This window comes from Pangasianodon hypophthalmus, chromosome 29 (genome assembly GCF_027358585.1).
Source record: "Pangasianodon hypophthalmus isolate fPanHyp1 chromosome 29, fPanHyp1.pri, whole genome shotgun sequence".
In the NCBI taxonomy this organism is placed as follows: domain Eukaryota; kingdom Metazoa; phylum Chordata; class Actinopteri; order Siluriformes; family Pangasiidae; genus Pangasianodon; species Pangasianodon hypophthalmus.
Genome location: NC_069738.1, coordinates 5,877,173 through 5,899,909, shown reverse-complemented (window position 1 = coordinate 5,899,909; position 22,737 = coordinate 5,877,173). Strand labels below are relative to the sequence as shown.

The 22,737-nt window shown below is 37.7% G+C and overlaps 3 protein-coding genes across 5 annotated transcripts in view; 2 read left to right on the top strand and 1 right to left on the bottom strand.

Annotated features, from left to right (window-relative positions):
• Positions 1-26: 26 nt before the first annotated feature.
• Positions 27-3,250, bottom strand: rpa3 (replication protein A3). Its single transcript, XM_026942330.3, has 4 exons — positions 3,013-3,250; positions 1,543-1,617; positions 1,079-1,190; positions 27-269 (listed from the first exon to the last, which is right to left on the bottom strand). The coding sequence occupies exons 1-4, from the start codon at positions 3,109-3,111 to the stop codon at positions 187-189; spliced, it is 369 nt and encodes a 122-aa protein (XP_026798131.1). The 5' UTR covers positions 3,112-3,250; the 3' UTR covers positions 27-186.
• Positions 3,251-4,667: 1,417 nt separating this feature from the next.
• umad1 (UBAP1-MVB12-associated (UMA) domain containing 1) lies at positions 4,668-18,889 on the top strand. 3 transcript variants are annotated; one of them, XM_026942328.3, is made up of 4 exons: positions 4,671-4,879; positions 5,040-5,125; positions 11,202-11,287; positions 17,142-18,889. In XM_026942328.3, exons 2-4 carry the CDS (start codon positions 5,044-5,046, stop codon positions 17,418-17,420), a joined length of 447 nt encoding a protein of 148 aa, XP_026798129.2. In that variant the 5' UTR covers positions 4,671-4,879; positions 5,040-5,043; the 3' UTR covers positions 17,421-18,889. The 3 variants fall into 3 exon arrangements, with proteins under 3 accessions (XP_053087253.1, XP_026798129.2, XP_053087252.1); XM_053231277.1 differs by lacking the exons at positions 4,671-4,879; positions 5,040-5,125 and adding an exon at positions 9,982-11,110; XM_053231278.1 differs by lacking the exon at positions 11,202-11,287 and having other exon boundaries at positions 4,668-5,125.
• A 1,364-nt stretch (positions 18,890-20,253) lies between these two features.
• glcci1a (glucocorticoid induced 1a) overlaps positions 20,254-22,737 on the top strand; it is a 38,025-nt gene continuing 35,541 nt past the window's right edge. Inside the window, exons 1-2 of the mRNA XM_026942348.3 lie at positions 20,254-20,597; positions 20,764-21,283. Coding sequence (XP_026798149.3) covers positions 20,806-21,283 — 478 coding nt within the window. The 5' untranslated portion in view covers positions 20,254-20,597; positions 20,764-20,805. The remainder of the gene's footprint in view (positions 20,598-20,763; positions 21,284-22,737) is intronic.

Here is a 22,737-nt window from a genome sequence, read left to right as displayed (position 1 = left end):
TCTAAATCAACACACCAAAAACTGGCTCCTGACTGAGATTTTTATTTCTTTAAGTAACCAAATTAACAGCTTTCAGCTGTCAACTGCTTTAGATTATTTACAAGGGAAAGAAAACTACATACACAATAAAAGAGAGGTGAAAAAAAATCACAGAGACAAAGAAATAACGCAGTGTGTTGCTTTTTTTTATCCGCTCGATGACACCTCGAACGGGTAATACTGAGGAAAATCGTGAAGGACTTTCAGAGCCTCGTTATACAGCTCCAAATCTGCAGAGAGAGAGAGAGCGAGAGAGAGAGAGATAGAGAGAGAGAAAGACACTGTCATATTATTACATTGTACAATGCTGAATCAAAAACACACTATGACTTTTTTTAAGAAGAAATAAAAACATTCTTTGTAAAGTTTCCACAACAACATGAATATTGTGATATATAAATACACTACCCGGCCACTTTAATAGGAACACCTGTAAACCTGCTGACTCATGCAATTATCCAAACAGCCGTGGCAGCTGAACAACCGAACCTGGACAGTTGTAGACTGAAAACGGAGCCTGATCTATTTGCAGTCTCTCCAGTTTGAGTGAGTCTGCGCCCACTGTAGCCTCAGATTCTGTTCATAGCTGATTGTCGCTCATCTGCCTCACGGTTCGAAGTGATGAGATGCTTTTCTGCTCACCACGGTTGTAAAGAGTGATTATTTGTGTTACCCTAGCCTCCCTGTCAGCTCGAACCATTCTAGTCATTCTCCTCTGACCCTCTCTCATCAACAAGACCTTTCTGCCCACAGAACTGCTGTTCACTGGATGCTTTTTGTTTTTTCACACCATTCTGTGAAACTCCAGAGACTGTTGGGTGAAAACCCCGGGAGATCAGCACCTTCTGAAATACTGAAAGTCACTGAGATCACATTGTTTCCTCATTCTGATGTTTGACGTGAACATTAACTGAAGCTCTTCTCTTGCATGATTTTATGTATTGTTCTGCTGCCACATGATTGGCTGTCTGGATAACAGTATGAACGAGCAGGTGTGCAGCTGTTCTGGAGTCAATAATGATCGATGTGATGCGCTCACCAAATGAAATTCCTTTCTCCTCTCTGAACATGCTGTACGACGCAGCCATGATGGTTCCTTTATTCGACACCATTCCGACAACTTCCACTATTCCGCTCAACTCTTCTTCCAGCTGTGAGAGGAGGACAGGACATTCGTGAGAAATACTTCTTATCACTCCAAAAAAAACTATCAACCATTTAAGATAGTCGGTGTGTGTTCTGTGCAAAAAGCTGGAGGCACAAGATTCTTCACCTGCATGTTTTTTTTTTTAAATCAGTTTTTCAATAAATCAGTAAATAAACTAATTGTGCCTTAAACCCTGCATAAATAACTAATGTACAAATCAGAAGTCTAATTATTCAGCTGAGGATGTTGCATATGGATCCTGTAAAGATATGACACAGATCTGTTTCTCCTGTTAATACACGTGTGTGTGTGTGTGTGTGTGTGTGTGTGTGTGTGTGTAGGTGAAGAGCACGTACTGGATCATTAAGTTCCACGGATGCATTCTTTCCCTCTCCGTCTGTCAACGTGAATGATTTGCCAGTTGGATGAACCTGTGAAAGAAAAGATGGAGGAAAGCTCTTTATAACATTTATTTCTAACCCGTGTTTGGTTGCTCTACAGAGCCATGGCTCTCAGAGTGGGGTGTGTGAAGCGTAAGCAGGGGGTCCGCCATATTTTAATGTTGTTATAGTGCTGGAAATCATAAACCAGCATTATCAATATATTACAGTCATTAATGACTTCTTATAGTTATTCTTATAGTTGTTTGACTGGCCATGTGAATCACACAGATTTATTTCAAATATAAAAAAAGTTGCTCTATCAATAATTAGAATAAAAAATTTACACTGAGAGCGAAACAGTTACGAATTTAAAAACACCTTTAATAAACAGCAAAAATATTATCATTCATATTTAAATAATAAGACTAACATTGAAGAGTTATTATGTCCATAATATAAATCTGCTATTGTGCTCTAAAGGATTATTATCAATATTAAACCCAGTTAATGTCTAATAAATGCTCAATAATGCTAAAAAAATGATTAACTAATGTATGAAAGCAGAATACAGATTTCTAAAATAAACTTTTTAAATTTAAATTTCAGGTTTAATAACTATTTAGTAGAGCAAAGTACAATTAAGAAAGATGTGGATTTCTTTAAATGTAGTATGTGTTTGTTTTGTTGTCTCTTGAATAATAATATTTCTGTCAATGTCGTTCCCTGTGGAGTCAAATTTTGGACTTTTTATGGAAATGAAATTGAGGAAGAAATGATGGACTGATCATTTATATTAAATGGACTGAAACCAAATCTCATCAACAACTAACAAAAATAAAATAAACATGTACTGAGGCAAAACACAAAAAGTGCTATAAAGGATTATTCTGAAGATTAAAGCCAGGCTGGTGTCTAAAAAAATACTACAATACTACAACACAAAAATACTAGAAAATATTTCAAAATACTACTAACTTACATGAATGCATGATACAAGCTTATAAAATCAACTGTCTTTAATTTTAAATTTCAGTCCTTTTAATTATTTAGTACAACAAAGTATAACTATGAAAGCTGTGTTTTTAATGTTTTATGTTTTTGTTTTGTTGTTTGCTGAATTATATTTTTGTTCATGTCCCTGTCTGTGGAGTCAAATTGTGGACTTTGACAAAATTGCAACCAAAAAAGGATAAATATTGCAGAGATGACGCTTCAGCAACTTGCAGAAATATGTAAACATGGCATTTTTGTCAATCCCTTGTTTTTGTTAGCAATAACTAGGCCTGGATATTTTTACTGAAGCATCTTCTCTGCGTTATTTACTTTTTTGTCCTTATTTAAAGGCCACAGTTTGACTGCATGGCTCTCACTGTTATATGCTGAACATTAATAAGCGTCCTGTCTGAATCATTGAGTGCACGCGCTACTTGTCAGTTTCTTTACCTTTTCCACGCGCCCTACGAAACACACCGGGCGGCTCACGTGCTGAGAGAGCATCGACGCGTTTATTCTGGGTTTTGGAGACTCGAACACACCCGTCATTTTACACGCTTTACAGTTTAAACTTGTGTTTGCTGTGAAATTCCGCGAACGTGAAGGAGTGAAAAAGAACCGCGCGAAATTGCACTTTGACGTATTTCCCTTCTGACTGCAGCGTCTACTTCCGTATTGTCCGTCAACTTTTAACTTCCGTAATAAACAAAAACCGTGTTTCTAGTTCCACACCTAGTTATAGCTTTAGATAGATAGATAGATAGATAGATAGATCTATTTAATCATAGAGATTACAATATTGGGATACAATACCATTACATAAAAAAAGAAAGAAAGAAAAACGAAAATAGAAAGAGAAGAAAAACAAAGAAATAAATGAATACCATCCGGGATTTAAATAAAACTGAAAATCCATAGGAAAGCAAAAGATTTGCAATTAGAGTTTCTTGTTTTGCAGTTAAAGCATAAACTCCTTAATATAAATATAGAATTGCATAGATCTGTGCGTATACAGATTTTGATTTTTGAATAAAATTGAGCTATTATTATAATATCTTTTCATAAAGTGCTCATTAGGGTTAAATAAATGGTGATGAACTAATAAACTGTAGGTGCTGCTTAAGTTCCTTGAAGAAGACTGAGTATGAAAGATTGACATGAATTCTGGTTCTTTCAGTGAATCAGATCATCTGATTCAGCTCATCAATAAGAGTCGACTCTTTCTGCTTCCAAACGACTCAGTTTGCATCCTCCTCCTCCTCCTCCTCCTTCTTCTTTTTCTTCTTAAGTTTTGTTTTAATAAAGCAAAGATCAACAAAACGAGGATATCATATACATATGAACAACATTGTAAATAAAGTAATACCAAACCCTATGATATAATAAAAACAGAAGATTTTACACAAAAAGCTGATGATCAGTAAGTATTCTTCTTTGTGTAAAAAAAGCTGAACTCCACATTCTAATTCACAACATAACACTGCATTGCAGAGTCTAACACACACCTGAGACTCACACACACACCTGAGACTCACACACACAACTGAGAGTCAAACACAACTGAGAGTCAAACACACAACTGAGAGTCAAACACACTTCCCACCATGGAAGCATTTTGATTTAATTACATTGCAACAGTAATGACATTGCCTACATCTTCAAAAGAAAATAAAAATGTGACCATATATGCGAGTCTTTCACCTAAAAGAACCGAATCAAAGAACCGACTCGTTCACAAACGACACATCACAGGTACGACACACTTAAGTACCACTTTCTTCCAGCAAACATCTGTGGAATCCATTTTAATAATCAAATCAAATATCAAATTAGGTATTGATTTAATATCTGATTAATCTAGAAAGTGAATTTAGTTTATTATCGTTTTTAAAGGTACGTTTTACTTACTGGAGAAGCTACTACATCAGTTAAACTGTGTGGTGATAAACAGGTACCACTGAGTAAAGCTTCCTGAATATTAACCAAATATATATTATACCAAATGTTAAAATGTACATAGGAAAATGTATATGCAAACTTATAATATGTACATTACTAGCTCGATCGGAACCATCGTCTCTGTAGTTTCCACTCGGACTGTAAAAAATACCACACCCGATTAACTTTGCGCATGCGCAGTGTCATTCAGAGTGACATTTGTAAACAAAAACTTGAGCTATCAAAGTGACAACTTCGTTCACGCGCTGTTTATATTGACAAAACATGAACATGACGAGTTAATTAAGTTAACTTGATACAACACGTAATTTCTGTTGCTGAGTTTTTTGGAGTTTGGTATAAATAGTAAAAAGTCACGGTAAGTTAACGCTAAATAAGCTAAATAGGCTAACTGGCTACATATGACGTCACCGCGCCTCGTGTCTTTATTGAGTTACTTTAACATTACAGTTAGTTGTTGTCAGTAGATGTCTTGTTTTTAGTAAGATTTTAGTTTAACTTTCGTTATTGTGAAACAGCAAGATGTTCGGTTTCTTCGGACTTCGGAAGGACTCTAAAAAGTCTCCAACATCCGAGAGAGAGACTGACGGATTTGTCGTTATTGGTGAGTAAAACAAAACAAAACACTTAATAAAAGGGATTTAATGCTTAGCCGAACAAAACGTCAGTGCTGACTACATCTGTGTGCTTGTGCTCATGTGGGAAGACTTTATAGCCGGTGTTGCCAAGTCTTTTCAGGGGAAAGTAGCTAATGCTTTCTCTAGAAGTCGATAGAAGTCAAATGACGTCATGAATTAATTTGCATATTCATTTAACCGTGTTAAAACGTCACATATGGAAACGGAAGCTTATCTAAAGAGCAGAACCAGACAGGATAGAGTTTTCTGAGAATAAAATAAAGCAGAATAGAGTTTTCTCAGAATAAAATAGAGCAGAATAAAATAAAGCTTTATCAGGATGTAAAGGAATATAATTTCTATGAAGAACGCAGACAAACTGAAGTGGTGGTAGTGAGGAGTCGGGAAATGGACACGAAGGAAACCGTTAAGGATGGAGTAACTCACTATTATTACTTTATTTATTTTATTTATAATTTTTTAAAATATTGTTTTATAAAAGTCTGTGGGTGGGACAAACAAAGGTGATCAGGGATTGGTCATTTTGAACAAAGGTGATCAGGGATTGGTCATTTGGAGTAAAAGCGATCAGGGATTGGTCATTTGGAGTAAAGGTGATCAGGGATTGGTCATTTGGAGCAAAGGTGATCAGTGATTGGTCATTTGGAGTGAAGGTGATCAGGGATTGGTTGTTGGGAGTAAAGGTGATCAGGGATTGGTCATTTGGAGCAAAGGTGATCAGGGATTGGTCATTTGGAGCAAAGGTGATCAGTGATTGGTCATTTGGAGTAAAGGTGATCAGGGATTGGTCTTTGGAGTAAAGATGATCAGGGATTGGTCATTTGGAACAAAGGTGATCAGGGATTGGTCATTTGGAGTAAAGGTGATCAGGGATTGGTCATTTGGAGTAAAGGTGATCAGGGATTGGTCATTTGGAGTAAAGCTGATCAGGGATTGGTCATTTGGAAGAAAGGTGATCAGGGATTGGTCATTTGGAGTAAAGGTGATCAGGGATTGGTCATTTGGAGTAAAGGTGATCAGGGATTGGTCATTTGGAGTAAAGCTGATCAGGGATTGGTCATTTGGAAGAAAGGTGATCAGGGATTGGTCATTTGGAGTAAAGGTGATCAGGGATTGGTCATTTGGAGTAAAAGCGATCAGGGATTGGTCATTTGGAACAAAGGTGATCAGGGATTGGTCATTTGGAAGAAAGGTGATCAGTGATTGGTCATTTGGAGTAAAGGTGATCAGGGATTGGTCATTTGGAAGAAAGGTGATCAGGGATTGGTCATTTGGAGTAAAGGTGATCAGGGATTGGTCATTTGGAGTAAAGGTGATCAGGGATTGGTCATTTTGAACAAAGGTGATCAGGGATTGGTCATTTGGAGTAAAGGTGATAAGGGATTGGTCATTTGGAAGAAAGGTGATCAGGGATTGGTCATTTGGAGTAAAGGTGATCAGGGATTGGTCATTTGGAGCAAAGGTGATCAGGGATTGGTCATTTGGAGTAAAGCTGATCGGGGATTGGTCATTTGGAAGAGAGGTGATCAGGGATTGGTCATTTGGAGTAAAGGTGATCAGGGATTGGTCATTTGGAGTAAAGGTGATCAGGGATTGGTCATTTGGAGTAAAGGTGATCAGGGATTGGTCATTTGGAGTAAAGGTGATCAGGGATTGGTCATTTGGAGTAAAGCTGATCAGGGATTGGTCATTTGGAAGAAAGGTGATCAGGGATTGGTCATTTGGAGTAAACGTGATCAGGGATTGGTCATTTGGAGTAAAGGTGATCAGGGATTGGTCATTTGGAGTAAAGGTGATCAGGGATTGGTCATTTGGAGTAAAGGTGATCAGGGATTGGTCATTTGGAGTAAAGGTGATCAGGGATTGGTCATTTGGAGTAAAGATGATCAGGGATTGGTCATTTGGAGTAAAGATGATCAGGGATTGGTCATTTGGAGTAAAAGCGATCAGGGATTGGTCATTTGGAGTAAAAGCGATCAGGGATTGGTCATTTGGAGTAAAGGTGATCAGGGATTGGTCTTTGGCTTTACACACTGGTGGTGAGTGAAGTGATCCATGCGCTCTGTTGTATAACCAGTAGATGAGATGTGAGCGAGAGAGTCATACTGAGAGCAGGACAGCTACTAGCACATGCTCAGAGTGTCACTAGATTTGTCTCTAGACTCTCTTTTGAAAGGTGACTAAAAATCTTGGCAACACTATTGCAGAGAAGATCGATCAGTGTAACACCAGGCACCGGTGTGATTTTACTGTGACGAAAGCTTGCTGAGTAAATAAGAAGGTTCACAGTAGAAACTGTATTAGCCAGTTTGCTAGCCAAAGTTATATGCTAATAAACCCGCCATATTGGAATGTTATACGCTAACGAATCCGCCATTTTGTAAAGTTATACGCTAACGAATCCACCATATTTGGCTGTAAGCCGAAGATTTGCCATCAAGGGGAACATAGCAGTGCTTTGTGGTTACTTTTGTTGTAGGAACGTTGACGTGAAATACGATATGTTACATTTCTGTTGTTTCTGCACTTGCACTTGAAGAGCCTGTTGTCACGCAATATGTGAATAGCCCAAATTTCCTTCCTTCCCTGTGCTTCTGAAATCTGATCTTATGAAATACTGTAACTACATTTTTCACACCATTGAAATGAAAGTGAAGATGACGGTTTCTCTGAAAGCCAAAGCTCTGAATCATATCTTCAGAGTGAGGCTCAGATTTCACTTTATCGTGTTACTCTGACAATGATCCCTCAGCTTTAGTCTGAAATTCCGTGCATGAATCAGATGTGGATTGGATCGTAGTCTTGGTGATGGTGCGGATTCACCTTCATGAAGGTGACGCACTGAGTTTGTGCACAAACAGTTTGAGCCGCGTCTCTCCAGACTACGCCGTACTCCTGGGTCTAATGTCTTTCCACTGCAGGTCCTCGTTGTGTTTCAGACGCTTGCTGGAACGGGCTGAAAGGATAGCGCTCTGTGTGATGCAGTACGTGTTATCAGAATAGAACAGAATAGAATAGAGTTTTTAATAGAAGAGTTTCATCAGAATAGAATAGAGTTATCAGAATAGAACAGAATGGAATAGAGTTATCAGAATAAATTAGTTTTTTTAATCAGAATAGAATAGAATTTTATAAGAATGGAGTTTTGTCAGAACAGAGCAGAATGTAATGGATTTCTATCAGAATAGAATAGTTCTAAAATGAATAGAATAAAATAGAATTTTATAAGAACACAATTGATTATAATAAAATAGTGTTGGATAGAATGGAGTAGAGTTCTAAGAGAATAGTTCTATTCAAATAGAATAGAATTCAGTCAAATACAATAGAACGTAATACAGAACAGAATAGAATGGTTTTGCCAGAGTATAATAGAGTTTTATCAGAATAGAATAGAATTCTAATAGAACAGAGTTTAATCAGAATAGAATAGAACAGAATAGAGTTATAAATAGAACAGAGTTCTATCAGAATAGAATAGTATTCTACTAGAACAGAGTTTTTTTCAGAATAGAATAGAATAGTATTCTAATAGAACAGAGTTTTTTTCAGAATAGAATAGAACAGAATAGAGTTCTAATAGATTAGAGTTTTTTTCAGAATACAGTAGGATAGAATACAGCTCTGCGTGATGCAGCAGAGTAGCCGTATTACTGTAGTATAAATACGGCTAATATTTTTGTAATATTTTGGAACTCTACTGTCTGTGGTACTGCGAGCTCTTTACAGAAGAACATTTCGTGACATGGGTTCTGCTGCATCGTTCTCCGCTGCGTTGATCAAGCTGAAGGCTGCGAGAGGCAAGTAACACACACACCAGAAATCTGGGGCGTGTCTTTGACTGTACTGCTTTCAGGCGTGATGATGTAAGACGTATCTGAGCCGGTGTATGACGTGTGCATTCGCAATTTTCCCTCCGGTTCATTTATAACCAAAACTGTAGCTTTAACTGAGTCGGATGTTGGATGTAATATATGCTCCGGAAACTGGCTCCTGGCTCCCGTACGCTAGGTCATGGAGGGACACTGACTTAGAGACACTGATAGAGAAAACGGCAGCAGAATTAGGAGAAAACACTCTTTATAGAATTGAGGCATTTAGAGAGGTGTGTGTTCGTGCAGCGTCTGCAGCTGACACGCTCAAGAGCAGACGCTCTCCTGACCACACTGTGCATCTAAAGTCACGAGCAGCTGTGCTTCTTCTGAGGTTTTATCTGCTTTAGCTCGCTTTCTTTGTGCTCTCAGTCTAACTGAGCTGCCTCGTTGCACGTAGTATAAACAAATGAAACAAAAATATAAAAAAGGCTTCTGTGGTTTTAAAAAAAAATCACAAATTGTATAAAAAAAAACACAACCATTTCTAATAAAAAATAGTAAGTGGCTTTATATATGAACTATATATTTATCTAATGTGTATATTTGCATAGTTGGATTTAAAAATATATATATTTTTGCATATGTTTTGAGAAAAACATCAAGAGTTCAGACTTGGGTTTCTCCCCAAAAAAAAAAAAAGTGAATGTAATGTCATTTGCAATCACATTTAGATATATATTTTTCATCATTATTATAATCTTCGGTTTTATTGTTATTTATTTTTTTACACATTTATATTTCCTTGTCCTTTTACATCTTGTCCTTTTACAGCTACCTGGCATCTAGTACAGAATCGTCAACTTCAGCTTGGAGCATTGTTAAGCGCTTGTCTCATGCTCATGGGAGACACGTGGGTGTGTGTTTCCTCCTCAGGGCTTTTTGTCCATTTCTGCAGCCATGGACACCAGAGTCTCGTGAGGTTGTCGCTGTGAAGTGCTTGTGCTGAGATCAAACGCTGAGATAATTGTGGTGGGTTTGTGAGTCAGTGTGTGTGAAGCCTCTAGAGGACGGGATCTGTCTGGGAAAAGCCGAGCTGAAAAATAAGAAGGCCAGAATAAGAAGCCCAAAGTCCGTAGTAACAGAGACTCTCCATTCATAGCCTCACATAATGAGCCGTTTCTGAAAACCCAGAGCAGATTTATTGGGTGCGTTGTGTTGCATTCCACAATAACATGTATGGAAACATTACAATGATCGTTTGAAGAGTGTGTGTACATCTGTGATGTGTAATTTGTAATGTCGTAAACCTTCTCTCATGGGAAAGCTGTTGTTCTTATTTCTGCAGGATATGATTTCCAAAAATATTTTGAACTTTTGTTAAGTAATGAGGTATGTCTGTAGTAATTAGGATGGATTTGCACAAAATAAACGATCTCTATAAATCACAGAGATGGGCACGTGATCATGAATATACGCATGGTCATCATGCAAAAACATTCCATGCCTACAGAATACAGCTCATTTGAAATCAAACTGATTGTTTTCCTCTTTATTATATGAGCTCGTTGTAGGGTTTGTTGCTGCACAAGTTTGATCATTAGTAGGTCACATGACCATAACATGTATGTAAGCTTTACCTAAAATACGAACTCACTAACTTATATAAAACCCCCAAAGAGTCGCTTCTCTGACATGTCCCTTCATCGGAAGATTATGAGTTTGAATCCCAGTTAAGTCACAGCTATCCATGTCCAGGAATCAAGAGAGAAAAATTAGCAGTGGGAAGAATGACATACTGCCAAATTTCCCTGTCAAAGTGACACTAGCTAATCACTGGCCTTATTAACTATCACTCACTGCATTGTCAGTGAGCTCATGTATGCAGAAGAGGGTAGATAGCACTTTCCTCCTGCACTGTGATGCAGCTGGCTTCATGTGGTGTAGCGAGGAAAACCAATCGACCATGCTAGCTTGTGACCACAGGCCTGCTAGACAGCAAGACGAAAAACTACACAGTGAAAGAACACAGTGAACATTGCTGTGAGTGATAGTTAATAAGGCTAGCAATGGTAACAACGGAAGGCCGACTCAAAGCTGGTGTGCAGCAAGGAGAAAAAGGGCACCGCACATGAAGAGGTGAAGCTCAAGGTGACCTAAAGGAGAACTGATGGATTGTTACTTCTGACATTTTACTTGATGGATTTACTCACCATCTCTTGTTCTCCAGGAGAGACAGCAGAAGAACAGGGAGCAAAACAGCAATCCAGAAGCACATCACAATTAGCCACCAATGTCATTGTACAACCTTCAAAGGTGAGTTGTGTACATGTGTACGTGTGTGTGTTTCAGTTAGGCAATGAATTGCTGAAATGATAGCTAAATATTTCACACAATTATGTAATATTTATTAACCCATTGGACCCTAGCTTGTTTTGAGCATTTATTATTGTCTCCTAACATTGTTATTTCATCATACACACTGTACGTCATCTTTTTCATGACATCCCAAGCTCAAGTGCAGAATAGATACATTCAAACAAAGAGTGAATCTTTAAATTAGTGCATTATTTTCACGTAAATCACAAAGCTTTGATGTCAGTAATGATATCTTTTTAGAAATGGTTTAATATATGACTACGATACGTAAATATCTCTGTTTTATTTTGTCTCATAATTTCTTTCTCCTTGCAAAATTCATTAAGGATTTAAAATATTTCATATTCATAATGCCGTAAGGGTTTTTAGATGGTCACGTATGAAAAGGATCAGGTATTTGTAGTACTTGAAAAATAATACTTAGTAGGAGTGTTGATTTCCTGTATTAGAATTGTAGATAATTAAAAATGTAGTGCTTAAATTGCCTTGTAATATTGATGAGCTTTTTATTTTATACTCCACAGCGTAAACATAAGCTATTAGTATTGCTACTGGTATATAAAACAGAAGGCAAAAATTGTATCACTTTTTGTAGCAAAGCACACAAGGATGATATTGATATTGAGCTAGGGTTTTACACTTCATAGGCGAACCAGTAAAAATCCACTGTCTTTGGTTCTTCAACTCCCTTTCTGCAGGAATATCAATGCCTGGTTGACACCTGACCTGCCACTTTGCACACGCAGAAGCAACATGAGCGCCATTGTTCACATACTCGCCCGCGTGCTTTATGTACATCTGGAGGATTAAAAGTCCACTAGCTGGCACGTCAGAGCCATCAAGTCCAACTGTAAAATATTTAGCGATTTCATGCACAGCTACTTCAAACAGTCTGATACACTCAAATCTTTCTGCAGTCGTCGTGATTGTTGTCATGAGCTGCGCCACAATTTTATAACCTTACATTAAAAGATATCTAGAAATCTAAAAACACTGCAAAACAGGGCGTTGATGGCTACGTGAGGGGTTTCTAAATTTCGAATACTAAATATGTAATAGGAAAACCGCTATATATTTGTCAAGAATTGTACAATAATGATCCGATTTGAAACACAACTCTAGTTTGTTTAGTTAGTAGCAGACACCGTGTCACTTGTTGCTACACTGTTCCCATTATTTACGTTGGCCATGCATCGTGTGGCGGCAGAGTGTTCATTTTGGCAGCCATTTCGTATACACGTACACAAAGCAAGTATAATTCAAGCTTAAAACGTTAGACTAAATCCCAGATTACGTTAGATATATGCTCACTACATAGTACTCTGTGCTCAATAAAATCCAGCCACAGAAAACTCCAGTAATGTAGAGGTAGTGAAAATTATAGAGGTAGTAAAATTTCTAATTGCTATTTAAATCCACTGGTTTCACCTCCTCCAGCCTCAGAAGCACTTCGCCTGCACAGCTAATCAAGGACTTTTATCTGAAATGTCCTGTTTCTCTGGAAACTTTGTGTACTACTCTGCAGATTTTTATTACCTCTAGATTTATTAGCAAAGTCCACTGAAGTTACTCACTGGGCTCGACTCGAGTTATGGTGTCGGAAAGCTGTTAAACTTATTTTATGACATCCCAAACTGAGCTAATACGTAATGATCCACTTTCATAAACGAAAAAGTTTATCATCAAGATGTTATGAGTGTAATAAGTGAGCATTTTTTCTTTATGACAACAGTACTTTGCTCATCACAATGATTAGCACAATTCTCATTTTAACTGATTCCTGAGTTATAAAACTGAAAAAGTTGAGGGCAAAAATGACTGCAGTTTTTTTCCCTGAGGGAGTTACATGCCTGACGATTGTATGATTTTGTCCTAATTACTGTTTTTAAAAAGGCTAAAGAAGTCACCAAGCAGTGCCTCTGGATGCCACATATTTCAGATCTGATCAGATTCTTGAAATAAAGAAATTAGTTCAGTCTCGAGAACTGGTTGTAACATCTAACAGCTCAGGTCTGTACACATGCTATATGAAGCACACTTCCTGAAAGTAAAAGAGAGAGAAAAGGCCGTGTTGGTTCTGCTGTGTGGGCAGCAGGTGCCCGGTTACAGACCTGAAATCAGCGGGAGTCACATGGCACCGTTTTAACTGCGCCATGCCAAAGGCCATATGGCTGATGCAAAACAGCCAGTCACATGCTTTGTGCTTTTATACTGCAGGGGGTTTTGTCTGGATTGTGCAAATTATAAGGTTTTAATGGCAGCCAAGACGCTGCAGAGCAGATGTGTGTGTGTCTGTGTCCTTTGCGTGTGTGTGTGTGTGTGTGTGTGAGAGAGGGGAAGGCTGAGGCTAAAGTGTGTGTGGTTGCTTGGCAGCGTAGCATTAACCAGAACAGATTGTGTGTGCCGCAGAAAGACGAAGAAGAGGAAAAATAATCAAAGCCACATTTTTTTTTCTTCACCTGCATCAGGTGATCGGCTCACCCACTCATTCTGAGAGCAGTATAATCCGTTAGGGTGAATTTTATTTCAAACATAGAATCATTTACTTTTATCATTACTATTAATATTACTAGTTTATGACCATTATTAATTATATATATTTTTGTAACATTCTACATTTATTATTTTTTTATTTGCCTATTTTTTTCTAAAGCACTTTGAATTACATTTTAATAAAAAAAAATGTTATATGTGAAATATGCTATATAAATATAGATCTTTTATTTATTACAATCATTAATTCCCTAAGTACTTCATATATGCTGCTTTTAGTGTATCTTTCACTACATTATAATATTTAAATGTTATGCAGTTTAATAAAGATTAGATTTTTTTTTTTTTTTTAGATCTTTTTTCCCAATAAAATAAAGTCATTCTCAATTTGTAGATTTTCTAATTCTTGGTTATTTACATTTTTGAAGTTTAACCACACTTGGGGTTGTGCTGTTATAAGAAATTAATCAATGACAAAACGGTGTGATGCGGCCCAAATTTCTGTTACCACCCCAAAGTTTCCCGTAACAGGACGACCCCAAGCTTTTTATTCCTCTCCTACCACAACAATTTGCCAACAATTAATTTTTTTTTATTACAGAACAACGGGTCATACTTTTTATCTGTTTATATGTGGAAAGTCCGCAAAACAAGTTAGTTCCTTTTTTCACTTACGTTATAGCAACTATAAACAGTCGTTCCCTCACCAACTTCTCTTTCCTCTCTCTTGAAGTGAATAAGCTTGTCATATTACTGAGAAAAAAGACTTTTCCTGAAGACTTTCCCATGGTGGGAAACTTAATAGCCATTACAAAGCGCTGACACTGGAGACTCCTTCCAAAATATGTTCAATCTCACAGAAAACTTTTCCATATCAATGAGTAGCCACTTTGTTAAACAGCAGCTAAACCCCTGTTAAACCCCTGTGTTTCATCACAGGACCCACACACACACACACACACACACACACACACACATTCTGTAGTATGATGCTGCAAGACTCTGAACACTATGTGGTGGCCTAAAGAAAAACACTGCTTGTGTGCACTGTGAACATTTCGTGTAACATGATAGCTTCATATCAGTCCTTAATTACATGCAGAATAACGGTACATGACGTGAGCTCGAGGGCTCCAAGTACATTAACACAGAAGTCAAATACTTTATGGAACGAATTATATAGGAATAAGTGTGGTCTCTCTGTAAGACAAAGTTCTGTGTATCAGTACTGTTTTCAGCAAGATGTCCCTTCGAACTCAATGGCAGGGCGATAGGACGGATAGGATAGTCACTCATTTTGGTATGTAAAATCACCATGACAAGTGATTTTTTCAAACCTTTTCAGGATTGGGTCTCTGCTTAATGATCCAGTAGATGGGTTCAAAAACATGTGACTGATGTTTATACTCCCTGCCCCTTCCGCCTCATTCCTGCCCATGTACACAAAGCTCCGCCCCTAAAACCTGACTCTTAGACCTTCACTAGAGTTAGCATGCTATCTAGACTTAGCAAAGACTGTCATGGTGTCACTTTCAAGCACACACTGCTGTTCAGCTTCTTGAAAGCCAAGTTATAGCACTATAAACAAGCAAAGTTTGACTCTGATTCTGATTTATGAGAATCATCAAGATTGTCTTCATTGTCCTTTTGTCTTTGTAGTGAGGTTTTGCACTTTTAAGATCCAGTATTAGCATTGTTACCATTGCTAGCTAAACGATAGGCCATTCATCTTCATTGAAGTACAGAGTGATTTTTTTTTGCCCACAGGAGAATTGTCTGGCTGCACAGGGGGCTTAAGGTTTCAGACTGAGATGTGGGCGGAGTAAAGGGGCTTTGGGGTAAATAAGCATTCCGGACCATAAGGCAGTTTTCGGAAAGAGTTTTCCCAGCCACGTGATACACGTTAGTTACATTTAAACAGCTTGGGAAATAAGCTACTATCACCTAAGAATAATTTAGATTTTATCCATTTACTTTTCAACAAACAAAACAAAACAGCAGCTCACTAAAAATACTTGATAGGAACAGAGTCTAATAGCTAGCATGCTAACCAGCTTTAGATAATATAAAGTAAAAATATGATGTCATGCATCCGATGTGGATAAAGTGATCACTTGCAACCAAACCAAACCTGAAAGTATTCAGTCAATCACATGATATTTTAGTAACATGAACAATTTTCTTGTTCCTTATCAATTTTTGGGGAAAAAAAAGCAATTTTCACAATTTTTTGCTGGAAAGGAAAAAAAAACGATATTGCAGTACCTTCTGTTAAGTGTTACGGCCATGTTGACTTGATCTCTTGAGCCTCCAAGAACTCATCTAACTCCACTTAAGTTAATAAAACATTGGAATGGCAAGGGGAAAGGGAAGTGGATGAGGGAATGTTTAATAAAGTGTTGGAACAGAGCCAATAACTGGCCGGCTGCCCTGGAAGATTTAATGTCTCTACAGCACAAAAATGAACAGATTCAGCGGATAAGATTGTTTTTTAGGCAATCTGTATTAACCTTTCTGTTAGTGCTCGAGCAGTATATACAGTAATGTGCAGAAGTCTTAGGCATATTTAAAGAGAAATTGTAAACATACCTACTGTAAGTTTATAGATCTCAAAACTATATTGAGTAGTAAAGAGTCAAAGAACATTAAAAAATTAAATGAAATTATAGTTGAACGTCTTCTTTCTACAGTTCTTCTATCTCTGCAGGGAAAATTCCAGATATTTTATATTTTTATTAAAAATGTGATGTATTACTTAACATGCTGCATTCTTTAACAAAATACAAACGTTTCACTGTAACGTTTAATTAAAAAAGTAGACATAAAATGGGCATGTTGGGCATACATTTTTATATTAAAATTTTAAAATGATATAAAAATGCCCCAAACCTTTTTATAATATATACTATTATAATGTTTATAATACTGTGCAATAAATGTAACTATATATGGATAAAATTATGGCATGTCATTCTTTAATAAAAGGAATCTGTCAAATTTCTGTGGTGTAAGAGGAATAAAACACTGTGGGTCGTGGTAACAGTAACTCTGCTTTGCGTCAGGCTGCGTCACCGTTTTCTTACTGTTGCTTGACACACATTTGGAGAAAAAAAAAATTGCTGTTGTTTTTCCATCTATATACACTAGAGTCTTTGTGGTAAAGTAATTTTGAAGTGAGCCTTCAGAAGCCAACATGGACCACTGTGTTAAATAAATGCTTCCAAAGTTGGATCTTCATCTCCTTATTGCCCTTGAAGTCACTTTCCAAGTCATAACATTTCAACTGTTTGATTTTCAGTCGAACAATCCAGCGCCAACCAAAACCCCAGAAGCCGTCCAGTCCACTCCTACGCCCCCTACCTCAAAACCCTCCACAGAACAGGAGAACACGGACACCGTCCCAGGTCACGCGGAGCTTCTCGGAGACATCCCCTTCACCCTAGCGCCTCACATCCTCGCCATGCAGGCCGGCCTGCCTCAGCTTCCCGACTTCACCCTGCCCCGAGACATCAACGAGAACCTGGCCAACTTCTGCTACGACTTCACGCTGGAGAACTCGGTGCTGTGCGAGCTGTGACCGCCGACCCCTGACCCTGCTCATCCCCTAAAACCTCAGACTGTTCAGAGTTTACACGGCAGGAATACAAGATCACCAAGTGGTAACTAATATCGCAGAGATGCTGATGGATTTCTCAGGATGTTATGTAGCATGAGGTCTGGAGTGAAACAGTTCTTTAAAGAATTAAATGAAATGATATCAGAATCAATATTAGTTTGCATTGCTGTTGTTTGAAGCAACACCGTAGTATTTTTAACCTTACATTTTTCACACACATCATACTGTAACATGTGCTTGTTCTGCTTTCTACAAATTGTTTTCTATGCCTTCGCTTTTTTTTTCTTTTCAGCTCACAGACTTTTGCACAACTTGACTTTTTTTTAATGTTCTTGTTAACAGATATCCAGTAAAAAATTCTTAAACCTGTTAAATGAATTTGAACGGTTGAAGATGTCTATGGAAAATCCATATTAGGCCATAACAACATATGTAATGTCCAATTTTTAATTTAAAACATCTTATATTTCTTTTCTTTATATATATGTATGTTTTTGGATTTGGCTAGATTGTTAGAGTGTCATTTCATCGTTTGCTGTGAAACTGTAGCAGGTTTTGTTAAGGTTAGGTTTTTTTTTTTGTTTTGTTTTTTTTTTGCCTTATTGAGTGCTTTCAATTTCCGTAGCGTTTTTTTTTTTTTTTTTTTGGTATACATTTAACAATAGCATTTCAGTGAAAGGCCTGCTGCTATTTACACACTGCACTTCTAGAAACGTCTAGAACAGGGGTGTCCAGTCTTCTCCCCAAAGGACCAGTGTGGGTGCCGGTTTTCATTCCAATCAGGCAGCCTGTTTAATCAGTTGGTCTTGGCTTTCATTAGACTCAGGTGTGGCTTCTGCTTAGTTGGAATGAAATCCTGCACCCACACCAGCCTGTTCCGGATAAGATTGGACCCCCCTGCTCTAAAACATTACATAGGTAACTATGTAATAAGTTACTGGTTTTGGTTTGTGGTGTTTGTTTCTTATTTATCATCCTGTCTGTGCCTTTTACTATGTGGTTAAAAAGAAACTTGATTAGAAATCCCTGACTAGAAATTTTTCATATTCATCTTCCAAAACATTTTCTCTTTGTTGATGCAGTTTGCACAATGCTAACTTGGTAGCTAGGCTTCCACTACTTGTTAGCCATATTAGCCTCCGGAGAACTAAAGAAGCAAATGTCAGACGCCAAATATGTCTTTGCTCATCGACTGTATTTTGGTTTATTCAAAAATTGTGCGAGTCCCGTTTTTTGAGTGTACTATTCCATTAAAACATTAAACTTGAAAACCCACTTTTTCATTAAAGAAATCATGTTGCATGTTGAAATTGTATCGTGTGCACAAATCTGTCTGATATTTAAGCTTCTTTCTTTTGGGATTATCAGAGGGTGCCAATAATTCTGTATTTAATTGAACATTATTTGATTAAAGATGTTTTGATATTTGATATTTCGTGGAATTGTCTTACTGTTGGTCTTAATTCTTTCATTTTCTAAAATGTGTGTGTGTTTCTACCTCATTTCTCACTGATGCTGATAAAGATGTTCACACAAGGCCAAATTTTCTCTGTAGGCAACTGATAAAACTGATAATAATGTTGCACCACCTACACGTTTTTAAAATAAACATGTGCTCACTGGTTTCTCCTTAGAATAAACACTTACAGTACTGAAAGACGATTATAGCACTGCACAGTAAAGTAAAAGATGCCTATAGAAAATGGTGTAAATTATAGTGCTGTGAAAAAAAAGCTTTGTTTCACACAAAATTCAAAATAACATCAGTGATGTAGTTTAAGAAACCGAGGAAAACTATTCATGTCTATTAATAGTATTAGTAATAGTCTATACTATTAATTTAGTTTTAACTAATTTTAGTCCAACCTTTTTTAAATTTGTAATTTCCAGGGAAAGTCTGAGCTATTTTGTTTTGTTTAAACCTGGTCACTAGATTAACCTTTATGACCGTGATTTTTTTGTGAATTAATAAATTACATGTGCAGAGTGCAAACAGTAGGTGAGTAAACAAAGTAAAAGTCAACACATACATACCAAAACCAATCGGCACAGTCCTGATCATCTGTAAATATTTACATTTACAGTTGGGGAATTAAAACTACAATATTTAGCTGTGTACATTTTTAGATAGGTTCCATACAGTGACACAAGCAAGTCGAATTTAGATCTTTTATTAACTCAGAGATCATGTTTGAGAATGAGACGGCTCTTTTAGGTGAGAGTCGAAACCCAAATCACTTATATGAACTGAATGTTTTGGTTTGTTTTTTTTTTCTTTTTTTGGAGATGTAAGCAATGTCATCAAAATGCTTTTGTAAGGGAGTTATCAGGATAAACAGAAATGAATCTTCTTTCTGAAAGTACGAAGCACAATGACATTAATGCATGGACTAGGCTATTACACATTTATAATGCCTTGCTGAAATAGATTTTATAAAATGCAATGTGTAATGTTATTTTGTTATTTAGAAGCTAAGGTAAGATTTTACTTACTAAATGATTGACTGATTGATTGATTGATTGATTGATTGATTGATTGATTGATTCTAAATGGCAGTGAGCCATTTGAGAGTTGAAAGAGTCGACTCTTTTTGGTGAGCTGAGTCAAATGATCTGACTCACTGAAAAAAGCCTGAATCCTATCACTAGATGTAACTCTACTGCAAAAAAAAAAAAAAACAACTTCTCGGTTGCTAAAATAAAGTTAAGGAAATGATGTGTAGCTGTGACCTTCCTTTGATAAATAAATGCCCCGCCCCCTCGCTCTCCATATGGCAACGCCCCGCCCACCGGCTCTCAGCACTGTTTGTAGTTGCCGCTATAGTTTCTGTCACTTGCAGCAACTTAAATGCTGGAAGCAAGTCGACCCTGAGAGATTTCTTTTCTATGCACACTTTATTTATTTTATTTTATTTCCATCTAGCTCGCACCAAGAACTTTAGGATCAATATTTTCTATTTATAACTTCTTACTAACTTTTTTGTTGCTGTTGTTCAAGCTGGCAGTGAAGAATGCGTAAGAAAGAGGAAACAGACAGGCTTCATTAGTGAAAACATGCAGAAATAACTTAAGCCTAACTTTTTTTATTTATTTATTGGAGTTTCGAATTTTTTGGACTATTAATAATCTATTTCTCAGGTATCTTTAATAGCTACACTCGCTTTATCTACAGTAGTCTAGATAAAAGTTTAAAGTTGCATTAAAAAAAAACAATAGACCTAATAATAATAATAATAATAATAATAATAATAATAATAATAATAAGGTCGGTTTTTTTTTTTTTTTTTTTTTTAATGGTTTGTAGCCTATATTTTTCCAAGCGGAACTGAAACTGCAGGATCCCATCATGTCATCATCATCATCTTCATCATCATCATCATCATCATCATGCAACTCGACTCATCATCAACAGCAACAGCAACAGCGGGCTAAAGGCAGCACGGGATCCCCCACCATCTCATCATCATCATCATCATCATCACCATCATCATCATCATCAGTCGTTAACGGCGCGAGCCGGTTGCTGCAGCCAGTCCGTGCCACGGTGCCGTACCAGCTGCTGCGCGGGAGCCGCCGCTCCTCTCCCTCTTCCTCCTCTTCCTCCTCTTCCTCGTGTGCGTCAGCCGGGGGCGACGTCGCAGCACCGAGAGCGCCCGGTGCCGCCGCCGCGAGCCCGACGCGAGTAGTGACGCCGCTCGCGCGCCCGCCTGGAAACGGAAGCGGCCACGGCTCCGCGGACTGCGCCGCCGGGCTGATCGCGCGCTCCCCGCCGCCTGACCGCAAGGGCTCACCGGAGCGGCGCCCCGATTCACCTGCTTTCCGAGGTAAAAACATCTCCTAGCCTCTTTATAATCCCGCATCTGCCTTTTTCTTTACTATCATTTCCGTCACGAGCGCTCGCTCCGGTTTCAGGCGCGGTGTCGTTCCAGTGTTCACGTATTATTATTATTATTATTATTATTATTTAGTAGGATGGTGTTTAGTGTGCGTTATCCGTCATCACACATTTCCAGGGAATTCCATGGAAGTGCATGGTGTGGAACAGCATTCCCGTGTTTATGAGGATTTTCCATTGTTTGTTTTTTGTTTTTTTGTTTTTTTGTTTTTCAGCACGCGCATTTCCGTATCGCACACGCAGCCATTAGCCGAACGCTCGCGCATCACCATTATCCTCCAGACGCCAGTGTATCTAAAGCTCAGAGCTGGGTTCGCTTTCATGCCCAGTCGTGAGCCTTGCTAAGCTAGCTTAGCGTTAGCCATGTAAACATTAGCATGTCTCCTGACTTTGCTGAGTAATTATTGCAAAGAACGGCCAATGAAATGCACCGAGCTGTGCTTCTGCACTGAACCGACGACTGCACGGTAAATTAGGTTTCATCTTAGAAGCGATCCAGCTGCTTGTGCCAGCAATGAAAAAAAAAGAAAAATGAAAAAAACAGGGCCTGTGCTGCATATTGCATTTCATGCAACATATGAAAAAATCATCATGGCCTTTTCGGTGTGTGTTAGTTCCCCACAGCAGGAGTGTTAATCTTCAGCATTAGTGTTGTGCTGAAAATATTAAAGCGGACACTCTCTTATTTCATTGCATTTCATTTCATTTCATTTCAATGCAATGGCCCTTTGCAAGCTGCTCAATGATGCAGTGCTTAGCTCCTGTGAAAGGTGAACTGAAAGTGTGTGACATCATCGTTCATGAAGTCCTAAAATAAACCACTAGATAAGCTGCATTCATGCTTATGTAATAACAAGCGTGCCTTTTTTTCTTTTTTTTAAGGACTTCTAGGTACGTGGCCTTGCTGATGTCTCCTTTCCAAGAGTTAATGTCTTGGCTGACATTATTAAGACTGTGTGCATGATTAGTCTGTTGTGTTAAAGCATCAGGAGTGACTTTTTTCCCCTCCATTTCCATTTCCCTAACAATTCCTGCATGTTACTGTGTATGTATTTTGTGAATAACATGGATATAATGGGGCTTAGCTTGATCCTGACTTAATGACTGTTACACTCAGGTTTAGGCATGCCTTCATATTCAGATTCATACCACAAACCTAATATTTTTTTTTAACAATATTTATACAATAGAATATGATTTGCAACATTATCACAACATTCTTGGCAGTTAAGCTTAAAGCTGGTGTTGTTTTAATAATTGTTTCTCAGTCGTTTTTTTTTTTTTTTTCCTTCCATGCTTTTCGAATGTTCTTGGTTTGTGAACAGAAAATAAGGAAAATGCTTATGCTTGTGCTGCATTCCTACTTTTCCTGAATGGAAATCA

What these genes read in the sequence shown, in the direction of transcription:
- rpa3 (XM_026942330.3), bottom strand. Translation starts at nt 3,111, where the DNA reads ATGACGGGTGTGTTCGAGTCTCCAAAACCCAGAATAAACGCGTCGATG. An exon ending in CCGTGGAACTTAATGATCCA is followed by an intron (nt 1,191 to 1,542) that starts GTACGTGCTCTT and finishes CTCCTCTCACAG; the next exon opens with CTGGAAGAAGAGTTGAGCGG. An exon ending in GGAGAAAGGAATTTCATTTG is followed by an intron (nt 270 to 1,078) that starts GTGAGCGCATCA and finishes CTCTCTCTGCAG; the next exon opens with ATTTGGAGCTGTATAACGAG.
- umad1 (XM_026942328.3), top strand. Translation starts at nt 5,044, where the DNA reads ATGTTCGGTTTCTTCGGACTTCGGAAGGACTCTAAAAAGTCTCCAACA. An exon ending in TGACGGATTTGTCGTTATTG is followed by an intron (nt 5,126 to 11,201) that starts GTGAGTAAAACA and finishes CTTGTTCTCCAG; the next exon opens with GAGAGACAGCAGAAGAACAG. An exon ending in TCATTGTACAACCTTCAAAG is followed by an intron (nt 11,288 to 17,141) that starts GTGAGTTGTGTA and finishes TTTGATTTTCAG; the next exon opens with TCGAACAATCCAGCGCCAAC.